Source organism: Amyelois transitella, chromosome 7 (genome assembly GCF_032362555.1).
Source record: "Amyelois transitella isolate CPQ chromosome 7, ilAmyTran1.1, whole genome shotgun sequence".
Taxonomy (NCBI): domain Eukaryota; kingdom Metazoa; phylum Arthropoda; class Insecta; order Lepidoptera; family Pyralidae; genus Amyelois; species Amyelois transitella.
The window spans coordinates 1,759,995-1,779,432 of NC_083510.1; the positions used below are offsets into that span (position 1 = coordinate 1,759,995).

Sequence of the window (19,438 nt, forward strand, 5' to 3'; positions counted from 1 at the left end):
CATGTTAATTTGTTTTTTCACAATTTAATGTTTTTTTATTGGAACCCTGAAAATGAGGACGATCAAGAAATGATTAATTATCAGCCTTTTGAATTCCACTGCTGGAAATCCCCCAAATATTCAATAAATAAATACGGGACAAATCACACAGATTGAGTTTGCCCCAAAGTAAGTTCGAGACTTGTGTAATAGGATACAAACTTAACAATACTATATTTTATGATAAATACTTATGAACATACTAGGAGTTACATCAAATAATTAAAAGAGTGAAATCATTTGCGTGAAATTTCGACTTGTTCTTCGAATATTTTACGAGATACCTTTGCACGCGTGTCACCTTTATGCAAATAAAACTTTATGTTTACCGCAAGGGAAAGTCTTCAATGGGGAAGTCGGCAATAAAAAACAGCGACATTCATAAAAAATATCGGAGATTCTGTAAAGAGGCACTTTATATTTCACTGTGATCTCCGCATCTAAAATTCTGACGACTTCACTGAATCTCTCCGTGAAAAAAAGGGGAAATGCCTAAAGGTTTATCATACTGATATAGGGATTCTATTTCCCTGGAATATAATGGGCATACTCTAGTTATGCGAGCTCAAAACTATTCATGGATAATCGCTATGAATAAAAATTCATGAAATAAAAATAGTTGATGTTCCTAAAGGGTATTTTTCGGACTACGGGACTATTTTAGACCTGGACAGAGCCTTAAACATTGAGTTTCGAATTCCAGTTTTCAATCAAATGTAAATTTAAAAATTACTCAATATTAATGGTTTTCAATTCATACTTACATTGTGGCCAAAATATGAAGAACAACGCGAAGATCGCCTTTATCACACCCCGCCTTTCTAGAGCTTCCATTTTGTTTGATATGTATGTTCTATACACTTAATACTCTAGGTAAATACGGAATGCACCAAAGTAGCACTAACACTGAATTTCACTAATTATGTCATGTTTCGGGATTGCACTATGTCGAAAGAATTAGTTAGGAACATGAGTAATTTTGGCCACTTGATCACCTGTAACAAAGAAAAATACTATTAAATATTATACATTTATTAATTTAAGCTAAAAGAGATAATATTGAAAAATTAAAGATGCGCCGAAACTTGTGGTTTTATTAAATTTTAAAGAATTTTTATCTCTTCCTTTTTTACCCAGGTAAAACTTAATTGGCTGAAGATCTTTCCTTTGTGGCGTTCGAGCTCGAAACATCACAACCACGATACACACAATACGATAAAGAATCAAGAAAAGTGATTTGTTAGAAGCTGCTGCTGTCTACATACGCTGAGCTTCTGGACAAAAATCTACTGTTTTGACATGACCATTGTAAACTTAGTTCATGTCACAATTTATTTCGAACATTGTGAAAATGTACGCTGACAGCATATGAAGCTTAAATAATGGTAATAGGCTCATAGAATTGACACTATTTCAAAATGAGGACAATAGAATATAATTTATTTAAGACTGACATTATCTTGCAACACTTACTTGGTCAATGTAATGTTATGTTTAAATCATATGAAAAGGGCAATTATGGTTAGATACAGAACCAATATGTAATAAAATTTTGTTAGGACAGGGTGAAAGACCAGGTCATAAGTCCCCTAAAACGATGAGCTTGTATACGAGTATGTAAGGATCATGGCAAGTGGACAGATGTAGTCTCTGGAAGCATATTGTAACGAGGGAGGGGGTTTGTATTTGGAATATATCGATTCCTCGTTACATCACCATCTATTTTTCTTTTGATAAAGGAAACCCTAAAATACACTGAATTTTTCATTGCCCATATTTAGTTAAGTACCGAATTGGTGTTGTTCAATAACAAGCGACATATCTCAATTCATGTTTCTAAGGCAATTTAATCCCATTTATTATGGCCCAGCCATAAATTTAATGAAAACAATGGCCTGACTACGGGTCCGGTCTGGTTAACACTTTTACTGCTTAGATTCTAGATTTCTCCTTTCTAACTTTCAAATATCTGGGACTATGAACGTTCAGTAGCGATACAATAGAGCTTTGGATTTTTTAAGGGTTTTAATAGTTAATAGGAATTAATGCCAAAGTGAGTTTAGAGTTAGACCTCTACACGCTTCTGAATCCATCTTCCTGAAATTTTATGTGTACATAATTAAGAGTTCGGACATAGGGTATCTTTCTCTATCATTAAAAAGACATAAACTTTCTAACTTCCCTCTATACCTTGCTCTGTGGTAGATATTACATACCTTGTTAACATTTGTGAATAAGGTGGCCGTATATTGTTTGCCGTTGACTGTACATACAAGCTTTTGCCTCGTCCCTGACCCTACGGGGTTAAGACTTGAATATAAACTATTCACGGAACGATAATAACAATCTTTACTTACCAATCCCGCAATTTGGGACAATAATATTAGTTACAAGAGCCCCAACAGTTTGTATGCACCATGCTTGAAATTGCAATTACAGATCTCTTTGATGGCGCCGCGCAAGCGCATACAAAATAGGTAGGTACCTATCTAATGCATTTGTTTGTACGGCCATTTGTATGCATCTCGTTTTGATCTGCTAGATGTGATGTGCTGTGTTGGACTTTACTTAGTTTGAGAAACGGAAGTAATGTTATCAGATTTTCGTTTTAGTTTTGTTCTTGTTCACAATGGCTCACAATAGTTGTTGTAGTAAAAACATGTTGTTTTGTGTACACTATTCATTTAACTACGTACATTTGCTTAGAAAAGTAGACTTGAAGAATTTTTTTAGTGATAGCCTAGCATTTAAGAAAAATATTTTTTCGTGAAAATTATGCACGTAGGTATATACAATAATAAAAAATAGGGGAAAAGTATGTTAAAATACAAAAAGTGTCGTTATTATTTTAAAGTACCCGAAACTGCCGAGCTTGCATGAAGAGAGTTATGAATGTGTATGAAGCGAAGGAAGTATGCAGAGATCGTGGTAAGTGGAAAGATGTAGTCTCTGCCTACCCCTCCGGGAAAAAGGCGTGATTTTATGTACATATGTAGGTAGGTATTATTTTAACTAAGTTAAAATTATAGCGTCTTAACCAAGAATCTCTGGAAACTTTTTAGTTTCCTCAAGGTTTTAGTACGACATTTTTATTTGCGGAAACTGGCACTCTAATTTAGTACTAGTCCCAGGAAACATCATAATGGTGCGTTCACACTCGTAAAGTGCTTTAGTACGTGCAGCGCGATAATTTGCGTTATAATTTTAAACTTCCATTAACATTTAATTTCCATCGAATCTCGTAGTTTTTCCGATCCAATGGGAAGAAGGAGATTTAAAAGGTAGCACTCAGAGGAATCTAGATAATTCCCTGAGTGCTACCCTTCACTTCTCAAGGAATATTTATAATAAATTTTTATCTTCCTATGCATAGTAGTTTTGACTGTACGTTGTTTGTCGGTCACTCGGTAACATGAGAGTTTTATAATGTATCAAATTTAAGAAGTACCTCATATATAATTAAATGTTATGTCCTTGGGTTAATAACAGCGATAAAAATTTAGTTAAGTATAATTATTTTTATACATACATACATACATACATATGATCACGTCTATATCCCTTGCGGGGTAGACAGAGCCAACAGTCTTGAAAAGACTGAATGGCCACGTTCAGCTATTTGGCTTAATGATAGAACCGAGATTCAAATAGTGACAGGTTGCTAGCCCATCGCCTAAAAGAGGAATCCTAAGTTTATAAGCATATCCCTTAGTCGCTTTTTACGACATCCATGGGAAAGAGATGGAGTGGTCCTATTCTTTTTTGTAATAGTGCCGGGAACCACACGGCACATTATTTTTATATCAGGAAAAATTCAACGCAGTCATCAATTTTTCACTTTCTTCAAGTAAAGCCTTTCTTGCGTACGGTATAATCGGCTAACCCTTAAGATATATTAATGACTAGGATCAGTAACATATTAATAGCGTAGCCATTGAACTTTAACACTAAGAAGATTTGCTTGCCACAGACTAATGTTCTGTGCAACGCTCTTACTTACTTAGGAATTACAATAAAAGAACCTAATAGAAAAAAATTTATAAAGAGACAATCGGAGATAATAAACAAAATAGAGGGGTGATCGAGCGGTGAAATGAATGTGGTATATGTGTCTAGTTTAAATTCTGCTGTATATTAGTTTTTTATAACTCACAATCCCTGAAGGTTTAGTCTATTGCCCTAGTAAATTTCATAAAAAATTGTTCACCTATTAGGTTTTTGATACGAACAATTTTTTTTTTCAGATTTAGTGAAGATAGGTAAGGATATAGATTACATTCCAGTCCGGAGGTCGCATCGTGTCGCGTCGTGTCGTGTCGCCAGTTTCTGCCATGGCAAGTGTGCAGTCAGCTCAAGCGAGATCAGGCGCGATATATATGGGGCTATTTTATCGTGGAACCGCCGTATAAATCATAGAGACCATTACATTTACAATTTCACTTTATAGACGCTTGGAGGAGTGTTTTCTAAAATTCGTATTATTGACGATAGTCGTAAATAGCGGGACAGCAATCAGTTGTGATTTGTTCCCTATTATAATTAAATTCTTGGCAATAAAAGGACGGTGAGTATATTAACATTTATTGCTTTTTTACCTGTAACCTTCCGTGAAGAGCCAAAAAGATTTTAATACATATAACGTATATCGCGTTCGTACGTTATCATAATATTTACGTGTACATACAGGTACATATATAATTATGACAACCGGAGTGGTAAGCAGATACTACATTATTTCACTTGCCACAATCGCTGTATACTTCTTTCGCCTCATCTTACTTAAGTACAATACAAACATATTCTCACTCTGGTTAGATTGCGTTACAGGAGAGTTAATGATCGCTAACTGCTGACCACAGCCCATCAGAGATCCCACGTGAACGTCTAAAATAGATGAGACCACCCTTAACACAACAAAAGTTTACAACTTTTCTCTTGGTTTATGTTTCGTTGTTGTTTTCAAGGTACAGTTTTGTGAACAAGTAGCTAGAATAAATAATAATATTTAAAATAATTGAGCCAAATAAAGTGAACTTAAAGCTGTTAGCATTCTGTTTCAGTTTAGAAAAGTAAATTTAGTCAAATTCGAAAAACATTTTTTCCTTTAGATTATTACATAGATGAATATAAATAGGGTTCGCCAATTCATATTTTCACTTACTTTACTTTACGGGGAAAATAAGGTAAAAATCGCTTTCAACCGCGTCAAAAAATGGTAATATTTAATAAACAGAACGTTGCGTTTGCGATTGTACAAAACTAGTAACTTAATACGAAGAGTAAACCACAGGATCAAGCGCATACTACACAATGTGGTGAATGATGCGTAGTAAACGATACCATGTAGTAAGTATTAAATGCGCCAGCAGCTCCGACCAAAAATCTCTTAATTTTCCGTTCCCGAGGGGAAACCTTCTCTTAGTAGACCCCTAAACCATATAAAAAGCCTACATGCTATATTTAAAATGTCTATACCCTGCGGTTTGAGTTGTGCGTTGATAATGTCAGGCAATCAGTGGTCTTAGATCAAGGTAGTTTTAAAATAAAGATAATTATTCTTTTTTCTCTTAAATAATTTTGATAATGTTTACTTTCTTGTTCATTTCAATTGTTTTAGGTAAAAATAATACAAATCCTAATTTAATGCAGTTCGATTACATATCATAAGTACTGGTCTATTAGTTGCTTTTCTATTTGGAGTCGTAAAATATTAATGTTACCCATTTTAGGTTCATTTTACTTTGCAAAAGACGTGATGATCAGGATAAGTCCGAATGATCATACCATCACAGGTAATGTATGCAGTTATGTCATGTCATGGGTATTGAATAGACATGGCCCAGTGTTCAAAATAAAGCTATCAACAGCCTTAAAAGGTAAGTCGGACAAGGATTTACTTTCAATGATGATGTAATAAACGTGGCCTGTAAGTTATATTGTATTCTGAGATCGCTTCAGATAATTGTTATTTATGTTTAAAATTTTCTGCAGACTTTAGATTGCCCAAACCAACTATACAAAAAGCAAGCTACAGCCTGAAGAAAATAGACTATTGAAGATTGTTATCGTTTTTTTTTCCCCAAAATTATATAGTATCTTAAGAAAATAAAGTAGTTAACTTAATTATGTATTTTCAGGGAAAGCAGATTCGAACTACTCCATCTCTTGCTAATACTAACAAAAAGACTAACGAAAACGAAATTATCAATGCACCGCAAATACGCTGTGATGCGAGAGATGTACTCTAAAGACACGAATAAAGTACAGTAATGTTACTAGCAAAAAATAACAGTATAGTTTCATATATCTTGAATTTCAAATAATTCTACATTTTTGTACATACGATGTCATCGAAGTTTTAAATCATTACAAAAAAATACTTTAAAAAGTAGGTCAGATTCAATCACCATGCTCCAATCGACCACACATCATCACAATCAGAGATAACGCACGCCATATCAGCCCTTATTCATAGGGAGAATGATCTTTAAACAGACGAGGATGGTCCAAAAAACACGCCGATAAAAAAAGAGCAACGTAATGCACTTCAGAACGCATCGACCCAAGGTACTTGAGATTACAAATTCAAGAACAGCTAAAGATGTTCTTGTTACTCACATAGGGAGAACTGCAACTCTAGAAATGTCTGAAGAATCTTATTTAAATATTCTGAGAATATCCAAAAGATTATTCATTTATATTCCTCGACCACGACCGAATGGCACTGGAAATACGTTAATACTGCAGTTGAGATGGATATGCGTCATTTTTATTGTTCCCCTTATCTACATTTTATCATATTTTGGAGCTTAGTGAATTATGTATACGAACTTCATCGAATGTGAGCTAATTTAAGTTTGATAAGGTAATTGAACACTATTTGTAGCCAATGTTGAAAATATTATAATTGAAGTTTAAAATCTTTTTTGACCATAAAAATACTATCCGCGGATTCTTGTCTGTATCTTTTGAAAGTTTGATCATCCATGAGTTATTTATTTAGCTATACTTATCCATTGCATGTCGTTTTCGTTTTTGAACGACAACTCGTGTACAAAAACAACACACAGGGTAAGCTTTATCTTTTGGTTTAAAAACTTTACTCTTGCTATGTTTTTTAAGTAAAAATTTTAAAGATTATTTTACATCTGCGCCACTGTTTTCAGTCCAACTGCTGTCATGTTATCTTAATAATTATTTGTTACTAGCTGTTGCCCGCGACTTCGTACGCGTGGAAGAGTCTGTCGTGGTTATTCTCCGTTGTATGCTGTAAAAAGTGTTATCATAAATGTATTTTTGTACAAACTTATTTTTGACGTAGGTACTGTTTTTTTATCCAAAATTATAAAACACCCAATCAAATCTTTTCCACACCTGTTGTTGTTAATACATAAGCAATTTAAATTTTCCTATGCTTATAAGGTCATTAATTTTTTATTGGTATGTCAGATAGTTAAATAAATAGATGGGTAACATAACACATGGTAAAAATAACGCTGATCATAATACACTGATATCCATATAAATATCAAATATACCAATTATCCAATAGGGATAGGCAGAAAGAGTATTCCTCCTTGCGAAGAACCTTTTTAAAACTACATTCATGGTTGTAGCATCGCGTGAAAATCCCGCTGTAACTAATTCGCGTAGTCAGTGACCAAGACTCGAACTCATAACTATATATTGTCTGTTCTACATGCTTTTGCCGTAATTTCGCGTAATTAAAAATTATGAGAATTCCTGAAACCCATATTTTAAAAAAGCGCCACCTATTGAGAAAAAGCCTTTCAGCCCGCACAATTTTAACGCCACCTACAAAAGACCATAGGTCTTTCGATCCCACAGAAATTATAGTCTTTGCGGCATTAAGTAGAATAACCATAACGTAAAATATAAAATATCTGAGCCGCGCGGCATGGTAGGTACCTCGCAAGCCACACCTGTCTGTCTTCCTATCCTTGTTCTAGTGAGTTATCTTAAAAGATGGACATATACTGTCGCAGACATTTTTTTAGATTATTTTAAGAGAAATAATTCTTTCTTACATATATTTTTGGTATCTTGAACCGTTTTCGCAGCGCACGCAACGGAAGCCCTCAAGGATGAATAATTATCCCCGTTTTTTTTTCACATTTTCCATTATTTCTTCGCTTCTTATAGTTGCAGCGTGATGTTTTATAGCCTATAGCCTTCCTCGATAAATGGTCTATTCAACGCAAAAAGAATTTTTCAATTCGAACCAGTAGTTCCTGAGATTAGCGCGTTCAAACAAACAAATAAACAAACTCTTCAGCTTTATAATATTAGTATAGATTTATCAAGCGAAGCGAAGCTAGTTATTCAAATGAAACAATCAATGAAATGAACGAATAAATAAGTAAACAAAACCAAATGAGATAGTTAACTTGCGCGACAAAACGACATCGGGTCTTCCCATCCTCCCTAAGGGGAGTCGGAGTGATTGGTCAGGGCTTTTGGCCCTCTTCAATCATCGCTGCCTGCGACTGTAGGCAGGTCGATGGGGCGGCCTGGGTCTTTACGTCTTCACTGGGAGTTCCCATCGAAGGCAGCGAGGGGAGGGTTTCACCCGACGGTCCGGAGCGGCGCGATGCCGCGCAGGTGGTTGTGTGAGGACGCGTCCGCCCTCTCGAACATCTTCGTGGCCACGAAGTCATAAAGGCTCTCCCCCTTCAGGTCCCTGAGGATCGTCGGGTTCCTCACGTAGCGCGGGGCTCCGACGACTGCTCTGAGACTTTGGTTTTCTTGTGCTCTGAGTCTTCTCTTGTTGGGTTTCAGAGCAGCATACGTACCACGCCGGGGCCGCGTACGTGAGGCGGGATCTGACATAGGTTCGGTATTCATAGCGCGATTTAAAATACACGCAGGCGCCATCTAGTGATTTTGTCCCGAAGTTATAAAAAAATATTTGTTTGTTTTATATTTTTTTTACTTTTACTTTTTAATAACCACTAATGTAAATCCAATATTTTATGGCGCTTACTTCAAAAACGACGACTTTCAACCCCTATTTCACCATTGTGAAAGATTTTTTGAAATTCCTTTCTTAGCAGACGTCTCCAAGTCATAATCTATCATACTGCCATCTTGTATCTCCATTGATTAAAAATTCACTCCGCGCATTTAGCGCCACCTATGTAAGAGAGCACAGGTTTTCGCAAATCCCACGGGAACGATAGTTTTTTCCAGAACGAAAGGTATCATATGACCTTCTCCATACTCTGAACTATATATATGCGAAATTTCAAGAAGATTAATTCTAAATTCACTCCGCGCATTTAGCGCCATCTACGTAATCAGCGCCATCTACGTAAGAGTGCATAGGTTTTTTACCAATCCCACGGGAACGATAGTTTTTTCCAGAACGAAAGGTATCATATGTCCTTCTCCATACTCTGAACTATATATATGCGAAATTTCAATAAGATTGATTCTAAATTCACTCCGCGCATTTAGCGCCATCTACGTAATTAGCGCCCTCTACGTAAGAGTGCACAGGTTTTTCACTAATCCCACGGGAACGATAGTTGTTTTCAGAATGGAAGAAAGGTACCCTATGTCCTTCTCCATACTCTGAACTATATATATGCGAAATTTCAAAAAGATTGGTTGTGTAGATATCGCGTGAAAAGAAAACAAACAAACAAACAAACAAACTTACTTTCGCATTTATAATATTAGTTAGGATTAGGATAGTTAGGATTTTAATTTTTTTGTATATTTAACGTCGGTTTTTATGGTGTATGTTACAAACTTGCTTATGACAAATTGTTTGCCAACGTTATTTCAGACGCCGTTAAACCTTGTTCATTAATGTCCGGATATTTGGCGACCTTCAAGGGTTTTGTACTGCTAATAATTTTAAGCCGGCGTTCCACTACTGTATACGATGTATGCTTTCTTTTTACAGTGGCAGCTTACTTCAAGCAAAGTTTAGCGTCCCAAATTTTTTACTTTTTACCAGAACATAAAATAATCCAATGATTTACGGATGAAATTTTATGCTCAATATTGTTCATGATATAGGTATACACTAAAACATAAAATAATGTTACTGATTTGAGGAAGCAAGAACCTCCTGCTACACTGTATTCTGGGCCTGTGGTTGATTCAAAACGATACATAGCGTAGCTATTGCTGATAGATTTATCATTTGCATGTGGTTTAATTTTAGGGACAGTAAAATCAGGTTGGTTCGTCGGTAACGTTGCGTCAGATGTTAATGCTGTTTTTAATTACTAGTCGGTTACTGCGGTATCGGTTTACTTTGACGTAGTATACGTTTATTGTGACTTTCAGGTGTTCGCGTCTTTCTTATTTTTGTTTTTATTCATACGAAATTGGCTACATTAGTATTAGTGAGATCAATCAGAAGAAGAATTTAAAATAACCCTTTACTTGACTGTAGTGAACTGAACATTTTGATAGTATTTTTGCAAATTTCAGGGCCACTATTCAATAACCAAAAAATACTATCTAACATAAGGCTGTCAATACATTCGGTGTTGGTTGTTCCAAAAAATGGAGGAAACAAGAATGTCACTTAACCAAAATAAATTGCAGAATTTGCGCAACTACTGATAGTGATCAACTGATATTTAAACATAATAAATTTTGCATTTATAATTGTCGGATATACAGATTGTGACCAGACTTACTCATGGGAGTTTCGCAACCGATCGGACATAAAACATTCGATTTTAATATCGTGTCATATCGAAACAGATAAAATCGCATCGCGTTGTTTATCCCTCGACAATAAATATTTATGATTTATAACACAGTTTATTAATATTACTAGAAATTTTATTCTCATTCATAAAACTGGGCAGACGACAGCTTGCACAACGCTTATTTTCAGATATGATCACGAAACGAGCGGTGGGTGGAGAAACTTGTACACCGCTCGTTAATAATTGTTAGAAATAAGGATATTTAAATACGACAAGCAATGTGTTAAAAATTCTCGAACAGTTCTCAAATGTAGTGAGGACGAAGTAAGACCACCCAAAGGAACATACTTAAGCAATGACACATCTATCTATTAGCACCTATTAGTGACAGTAAAATGGGCCACTGTTTGACAATAAAACAAATCAATCCGCAGCCAAATTTACTGGCGCCACGCTGATAACTGCTTGAAAACTGTAGGGTTACCATTAATAAGGTTTTTTTTATTAAAAAACGCAAGTGTTTTTGTTAACTCAGCAGTAATATAGGTCAATAAAATGTCAGCTTTTATTTAGTGAAAAAATAAATTAATGTAAGGTTATGCAGGGCCGCACGACAACGGGTAAACGGTGAAGCGAAATTGCGATGAAATATTTTTTAATTTCATATTATTTGATTGAATTAATTTATTTTGATGACCATTTAGTACTAAGAAGTTCATATGTTAAAAGATTAAAACACGAAGAAGCGAAAATTAATTTTACATCTTGTTTCAATTAATACTACCGAATTATTATTAAAATTCATAAATATAAATTACTTCAGCCTTCACTAGAATGATACAAATTGATATGCAAACAGTTAATAAATCAGGCATAACAGTTAACAAGCTTTATTAGCACCAAAGCTGTTGAATTGTGACTAATGTTATTAAAGTTCAATGTCATTTTTGATAAATATGCTAAATAAATTCCTGACTCAAGTACAGTTTCTTACGGAAATGCAAGTAAAACGATAAAAAATAAACATAATATGACAATTAAAATCATGTTTTGGTTTTCTGTTAAAAATGTCATTGTGGTAGGTGGTTAAAGCTGAAAAAAAGATTGGCTTGATACGTCTAAAAGCGATGGATTTATTAGTCCAATCTTATTTATTTTTAAGTTTTTTATACTTAAAAAAATAAGCATTGGTTTGTGTACTTATTCTTTGCACAATGATTAGTGTTTTCTTTTTGATACGAAACTTAAGGTAAATACATACCTACGTCAAGTTGAGCTTACTGTGGGCTTTTGTGTAGTTGTCGAGAAAAATCCTCGGTTGAAAGTTTGACAAACCTCGAATTTGTTTTCCAAAATGTGCTTCGCTCTTCGCAACTATTTTATTAGAATTAAATGTCTTCCTTAGTAAAGAGAAACATTGCACTGATCATTTTATATAAATTAACACATTTAATTTCCACTCGCCACGTCTCACCAAAATGCGATCAAAGTTGAATAAACATTTCACTTCAAACACAGGTTACATTTTCCAATGAATGTTTTCTAAAATCGAGCACTTTCATCGCTTCTTACAGATTAAAGAAATTCCGGTAAGAAGCGTAACATCTGGTCACGCTAACGTACAAACAATCCACTTGAAACGGCCAATTAAAATAGATACAATAACCTTCGCGATATTTTGCTAATACGATACGTCACGTACAAATTCTGAAATACTTTTAAAAGTCCAGTCATAGAATCAAATATGTAAGTCTGCTGCTCCTAACTGTCGGTATTTTGCCACCAGGTGTGCCTTATAAGTTACCTATTTGTCAACGTGATACTTTCAAAGCTATAGTGTTTCTGTCATACTCATCAGTTGTAGGGGCAGGTCTACAGGCTAGTGACTAAGCTGTTCATTCAAGCTAGTCACTTAGCACACAGCTAAGTGACTAGCTTGAATGAACATAAATATGGTCACAGCGAAGGGATGTACTCCTCTAGATTATTTGTATATATGCAATTCGGAAAAATTTACTGATAAATAGCTATTTCTCCACCGATGCTGTGAATTAATGTGTATTGAGTAGTATTTTCCGTTTAGTAAAATTAATGAATGTTCCTATCCAATTGCACTGCATGTTCCAACTTTTCAACTGTCCAAGAATCACGCGCACAGCTAGTATTACATCATCGGCTGGCCATGCCTGTCTGCCTATTTATATTTAAAAATTATTATCGTTCAAACAGTAAATTTGCATATAAAATATTTATCAAATAAACATCTTTCGCATAGTGCATATTTAAAGTATATATTTTTTTAATTTTGGAAAAATCTTCTGTGATTAGTAATCAGAAATAAAGGAATTTTATCAATATTTCCTGATAAATTATAAATTATGGAGGCGTTTTAAGAAATGTATAAAACATTGTTTCAGAGAGTTGTTAATTTATATGAAACCTGAGCTTTGATGAGAGAGAATATGATATAACGATGTTAATGGCTAATTAATTTAGACAACACAAGAAAGGTTTGGCATTTCTGATGACCTTCGGAAATTTTATCATTTATTTATGTAAATATTATTCTAGTTAGCAATAAATGTGTTATCATTTTCATCTAATATATCGCAGCAATAATGAACTTGTGGTGATTTCATTCATTAGAAATATTGATGGTGTGAAAGATAATTATAGGAAGCAAAGTGATTAATTGGTCTATGTTTATGAAATAATAGCCACATATTTTTGACAGAATAAATAATAATGACCAGCATCGCTTGGATTTTTGCTCTTGTGGGAAATTAGGTTATAAATGACTGAAACATTAGAATCCCCGGGAAAAAAAGTGAATATGGTTTTAAGTTTATGGTCGCTTTCTTCTATTTTTACCCATCACAGAGGTCAATTTGTTTTTGATTAAAACGTATTAATGTCAAGTATTTATAACCAAGTAAAGGTATTCTCAATTCTATAATTAAGCCAAATAGCTGGACGTGGCCATTCAGTCTTATCAAGACTGTTGGCTCTGTCTACCCCGTAAGGGGTATAGACGTGACCATATGTATGCATGTATGAATAAAGACAAAATCACTAACAACTACTGCATCAAAATATGTGTTAAGAATTTGTTTATTATTTTTGAAAATGCCTTATCGGTGGTGACAAACTGCTCCTTATAAATATGATCTCCCTGAATGGCACGCTAAGAAGGGAACAATATCCCAATTCGGGGCCGTGAGATATTTACCAATCAACAGTAAAATTCATAATTCAACAGTAATAAGTCATAATTCTATTGGTGCGCACTCAAGGCTATCAATTTTATAGCGATGTTCCAAATTAATTGCGAAATCACCAACAAGGCACACTTTATTTCCTCAATGCATTCTTTCTTGCGTTCCTGACCTTGGCTTCGTATGATCTAAAAGAATTTCTACACTTGCTGCCATAAATTCATTCAAACGTCTCTACAACACTTGTTACAGCGAATTTTTACGTTGTTCGATTAAGATATAACAATTACAATTAGTATTATATAATTTGTTTTTTGTAGTATATGTTAATTTATTTAAAACTTAATTGCATACAGAAACGCACAAAAGGCGGATTTAATGATATTTGGCTTTCTCTACCAGTCAACCAGCTGACCAAACTGAAAAGCTTTAAGCTGTATATAATATAGAGGCCGCCCGCGACTTCGTCCGCATGGAAACCCTATCAATCCCGCGGGAACTCTGGGATAAAAAGTAGCCTATGTGTTATTCTGGGTCTTCAGCTACCTACATACCAAATTTCATGGTAATCGGTTCAGTAGTTTTTGCGTGAAAGAGTAACAAACATCCATACAAACTTTCGCCTTTATAATAGTAGTAGGATAGGATAATGTTGACGTCCGAGTCAAAAAATATAGATAGTGAAGAATGATATCATTTTCAATGTTAATGAGCCAGAAACGCTTTTTTATTATATTGTTCTAATTTAACTAATTTATTAATGTCTACCAACATTAAAATTAATGACTTTAAGCATATTTCCTTATTTGAATAAATATCTGCAAATAATAGACAGGTGTAGTTATTTACGGTGGCAAATGGGAGCAATTTATAACAATAAACAAAGAGAAAATTCAGCCAACAAAACAGGCAAATGGGCCATTTGTTATGCTGACCGTGAAGTCTGCCCCTTCGCAGTTTTATGTTTCGGCCCGAAATTTAAGTTCTGTGAATTCACTGTGGCCCAGATATGAAATAACAATAAATAATTTTGATATTCTCTACAATCTCGGAGAAAAACTTAAGTCACAAAGTTTTTATTTCGTTAAATATTGACGACAATTTTTTTTTTTAATAATTTTTGTCATTTCTCTCATTCTTTCCACGTCGTAGATATTAGATATACACATAGGTACTCGTAAATGCTGAAGTTTAAATGCCAGAAGAAATTAACAAGTCCAGTAATTAATTCCAAAAATTTTACATAATCTTTGTTTTCGAATAAAAGTTGTTCTTATATTCAATGATATTGTTGATAACGAAAATAAAACCTATCATTTATGATATAAAGTATGTTAAATTACTAAGGCCTTACATTTTCAGGCCACGATATGAATCCTTTTGCTTTTTGCAAATTTTATATGATTTGTTATACTTATACCAAACATAAATGTGGCGCGTGCCTACATCTGCGTTTCTTACATCATTTGCACAAATATAAATGACAGTACTGTACATCTTTTCTAATAGGTATCACATTAGCTTTCTTATTTGGATGTGAGTTTTTTTTTTGTACTGATTCCCTGAGTTACAATATCTTTGTATTATAATTTTTTTATATTATTTAGTTATACGTATCAATTGTTTTTTACTTATACGTACGTTATGATTTATGTATTTATATAAGTTTATTCTTTTGTGTCTCTGAATAGCTCAATATCTGCGCATCATTCATTTTGTTCCTACAATACAAATGATATTCGGACATTTTTGCATATTAGTTCACATACATACTTGGATTTTACGTCCCAGTTCAATATCAAAACCATATAGCTTTAGTTAGATACCTTCCTTATTGTGAATACGAGTATATTATTATGTAAAATTTTAGAAGCACGATACGTAAAAAAAATTTGACTTCTAAATATAGTGTATCATAAATATATAATACAATGATAAGATAAGATAAGATATTATTTGTGCCTTGTGGTTCCCGGCACCAAAAGAATAGGACCACTCCATCTCTTTTCTATGGATGTTGAAAAAGGATAGACATAGACATATAAACTATCACTATATGATTCTCAATTTTATCATTGAACCAAACGGCTGAACGTGGCCTTTCAGCCTTTTCAAGACTATTGGCCCCGCCAGCCCCGCAAATAATAAAGTCGTGATTATTTGTATGTATGTGAGATATTTTTTAATAGAAGTCATATTTAATTACAGTTTTTATATAAGATATTAAAAATCGGCCCATGGACGGCATTACAAGCATATCCAGCCCATACAAGTCGTTCATCGCCCGGAAGACTTACAAATAAATAGAATAGACATACTATTTTGGAACAGCTGAATCATTTGAAGCAGCCTTGAGCATTCCATTGCGTTGTGAATGAGATTTTCAATTAACTGCAACCAATATCCTTTGCAGTGATGTAAGCCGATACGATAATGAGATGCATGATTTAAATGCATCCAGCGGTAAATATAAATGAGCCAACGTCTGGTTTACAGGCAAAAAAATAACAGGTTATTTCTTTTTGGTAGCATTCGAAGACATCAAATGTTGTTGAGTATGTAGAATCCTTGTGGAATTAAATTTTTGTTAATTGAGACAAAGCGTTCTTTTAGATGGATATTTCGAATTAATGAAGCTGTGTTTTTAGACATCCATTTATGTCGTCACTTTTACACTTAATAAAACATACATGCATACATATACATATAACATTACATTACCAATGGTCACGTCTATATCCCTTGCGGGGTAGACAGAGCCAACCGTCTTGAAAAGACTGACAGGCCACGTTCAGCTTTTTGGCTCGATGATAGAATTGAGATTCAAATAGTGGCAGGTTGCTAGCCCATCGCCTAAAAGACATACATGCATACATATACATATAACATTACATTACCAATGGTCACGTCTATATCCCTTGCGGGGTAGACAGAGCCAACCGTCTTGAAAAGACTGACAGGCCACGTTCAGCTTTTTGGCTCGATGATAGAATTGAGATTAAAATAGTGACAGGTTGCTAGCCCATCGCCTAAAAGAAGAATCCCAAGTTTATAAGCCTATCCCTTAGTCGCCTTTTACGACATCCATGGGAACGAGATGGAGTGGCCCTATTCTTTTTTTATATTGGTGCCGGGAACCACACGGCACACGGCCCCAAATGAAACTTTACTACTATTGTCAACTTGTAACTTAAATAAGGTCGTCGGTTCACCTGCTGGATAATTTCAAATTCACTTAATACGTGGTAATGTAATACAAATGAACGATCATATTAATGCCTTCAATGCATGACGTTGCATTTAGTCTGAATAACGCATACGTTTAGGTTGGCCACTCGTATTCATATCGCTGTGAAGGCACGATAATATTGTTGTAGTAGATTTGTTGCTGTAGGTGTTTATAGTACATTCAAATTAGTAACATATTTCTTGGAGCTATGGTTTAGTTAATATTTCAGAAAACTCTTCCTACTCAGAGACTTGCTAGATAATATATTAAGCGTTGGTTAACATGAGAAAATAATATTTAGAACTATTACTTGGGATCCTGTTTAAGGGATCAGATCAGCTATCTGTACTATATTTGATTCTTTGTTCTATCAAGGTAAATATAGCCTTATAGTCATATGACTATTGGCTCTGTATATAAGGAAAAAAGCTATTTAATGTGTTGCACACATATAAAGCATCATTAAAACACTTAAGTAATATCCCATACCTATATATGCTTACAAAAAGTAAGGGTCATTACAGACACAACAGACATATAAAAAAGCAAAACGTTGATTACCGAGCTATATATTCCTGTGGCATAAAAATTCGTATGAAATTAAAAAATAACCGATACCAGATTGATGCGCTTACCCATGATTCACACGGTCAGCCGTCTCGTCTCCAGTTAAATTTGCAAGTATTACTCAATGAGCTAAAAACGCAAGGTCGAGGTCGAAAATAACTGTTGCCGTGCTCAACACAGTTGCATTTGTTTTTATTTCTATGCGGACGCGTAAGTCTTGGAACTGGAACTGTTAAAATCAATGTTTACGGTTTAGAATGAAAATTGTTGTTTATACAAGTAACTATGATAGGCTTCCTTGTTCCAGGCTGTTAATTTAATAAGGACTCTAATATATTTGTCTGTACTGATTTTTTAAACAATGTGAAGACTAAGCGGTAATTTTAATACGATGATTATACAAATAATGGATGTAAAAAAATTTTTTTTTCTTTCAATCTGTACTGTAATTTAAATTGTGTTTTGTGTAATGATATCCAAAATATGTAACTTCTCATCATAGCAGAATTCCGATTACCTACACGGTAACATAGCAGTACGTTAAAACTTTCTCAGTTTTTCACAGCATTACATGTATGTTTAGTGCACGTAAGAATTAAGTAAAATTTTTTTTTACATTTACTATCTATCTGACCTGAGCCAAAAGACGGCCCAGGGCAAATAAAAAACTAACTTTCTCTGATTGCGACGCCTAGGTCTGGGATTTTTATATAAGTATTTTTATAAATATATATACATATATTTATTGTACATTACAAACCACAAGTTTTAATTATCAATAATGTTTTCAATATATCGTTTGTGAGTTTATGTCACTTTCCAATGGCGGCTTCGTGGAAAACACCTTACGTTTTTCGTCGTCAATAAATGTCGCACAAAAGTGACAGCGTTACAGCAAACAGTGAAAGTGAAAAGCGGGGAAATGTGTTTGTTTGTTTGGAACTATTTGCGATTAACACATATGTAAACTCACGACGGCGTGTTAGCAAATATATATATATTTTTACATACATACATACATAAAACCACGCCTCTTTCCCGGAGGGGTAGGCAGAGACTACCTCTTTCGCCTCTTCTACCACGATCTCTGCATATTTCCTTCGCTTCATCCACATTCATAACTCTCTTCATGCAAGCTCGGCGGTTTCGGGTACTTTTGACCTGACCCTTTACCAGGACGTCCTTAATTTGATCAAGATACGTTCGTCTAGGTCTTCCCACTCCAACCTTTCCCTCCACACTCTCCTTGTATATCTGCTTATTAAACCTGTTTTCATTCATCCTCTCCACATGACCGAACCATCTTAACATACCCTTTTCTATTCAACACAGCCAAAAGTTCATTGCGGACGAATTATGTATAAACGCATGGCTTAAAATGGGACCCTCCGACTCTCACGTCTTCCTCGTCCCCTACTATCAATAACACGTCCAACAGCAAGTTGTCACCTCAACGGTCAAAGAAGGAGAGAGCTCGCCATTACATTACCTACACGACAGATTGCCTTTATAGCAAAAGGAGAGAATACGGGACAAATTACACAGATTGAGTTAGCCTCGATGTAAGTTTGAGACTTGTGTTACGAGATACCAACTCAACGATACTATATTTTTATAATAAATACTTATATAGATAAACATCCAAGACCCATGCCAATCAGAAAAAGTTCTTTTCTCATCATGCCCTGGCCGGG

The 19,438-nt window shown here is 34.5% G+C and overlaps 1 protein-coding gene across 3 annotated transcripts in view; it reads right to left on the reverse strand.

Moving 5' to 3' along the window:
* LOC106143566 (uncharacterized) overlaps positions 1–19,438 on the reverse strand; it is a 99,818-nt gene that overhangs the window by 38,132 nt on the left and 42,248 nt on the right. For 2 of the 3 annotated variants that reach the window (XM_060945177.1, XM_060945175.1), the window contains exon 2: positions 804–1,034. In XM_060945177.1, the coding sequence (XP_060801160.1) occupies positions 804–873 (70 nt within the window). In that variant the 5' untranslated portion in view covers positions 874–1,034. Of the gene's footprint in view, positions 1–803; positions 1,035–6,657; positions 6,774–19,438 lie in introns of those variants that run through there. The other variant, XM_060945176.1, reaches the window with a different exon arrangement.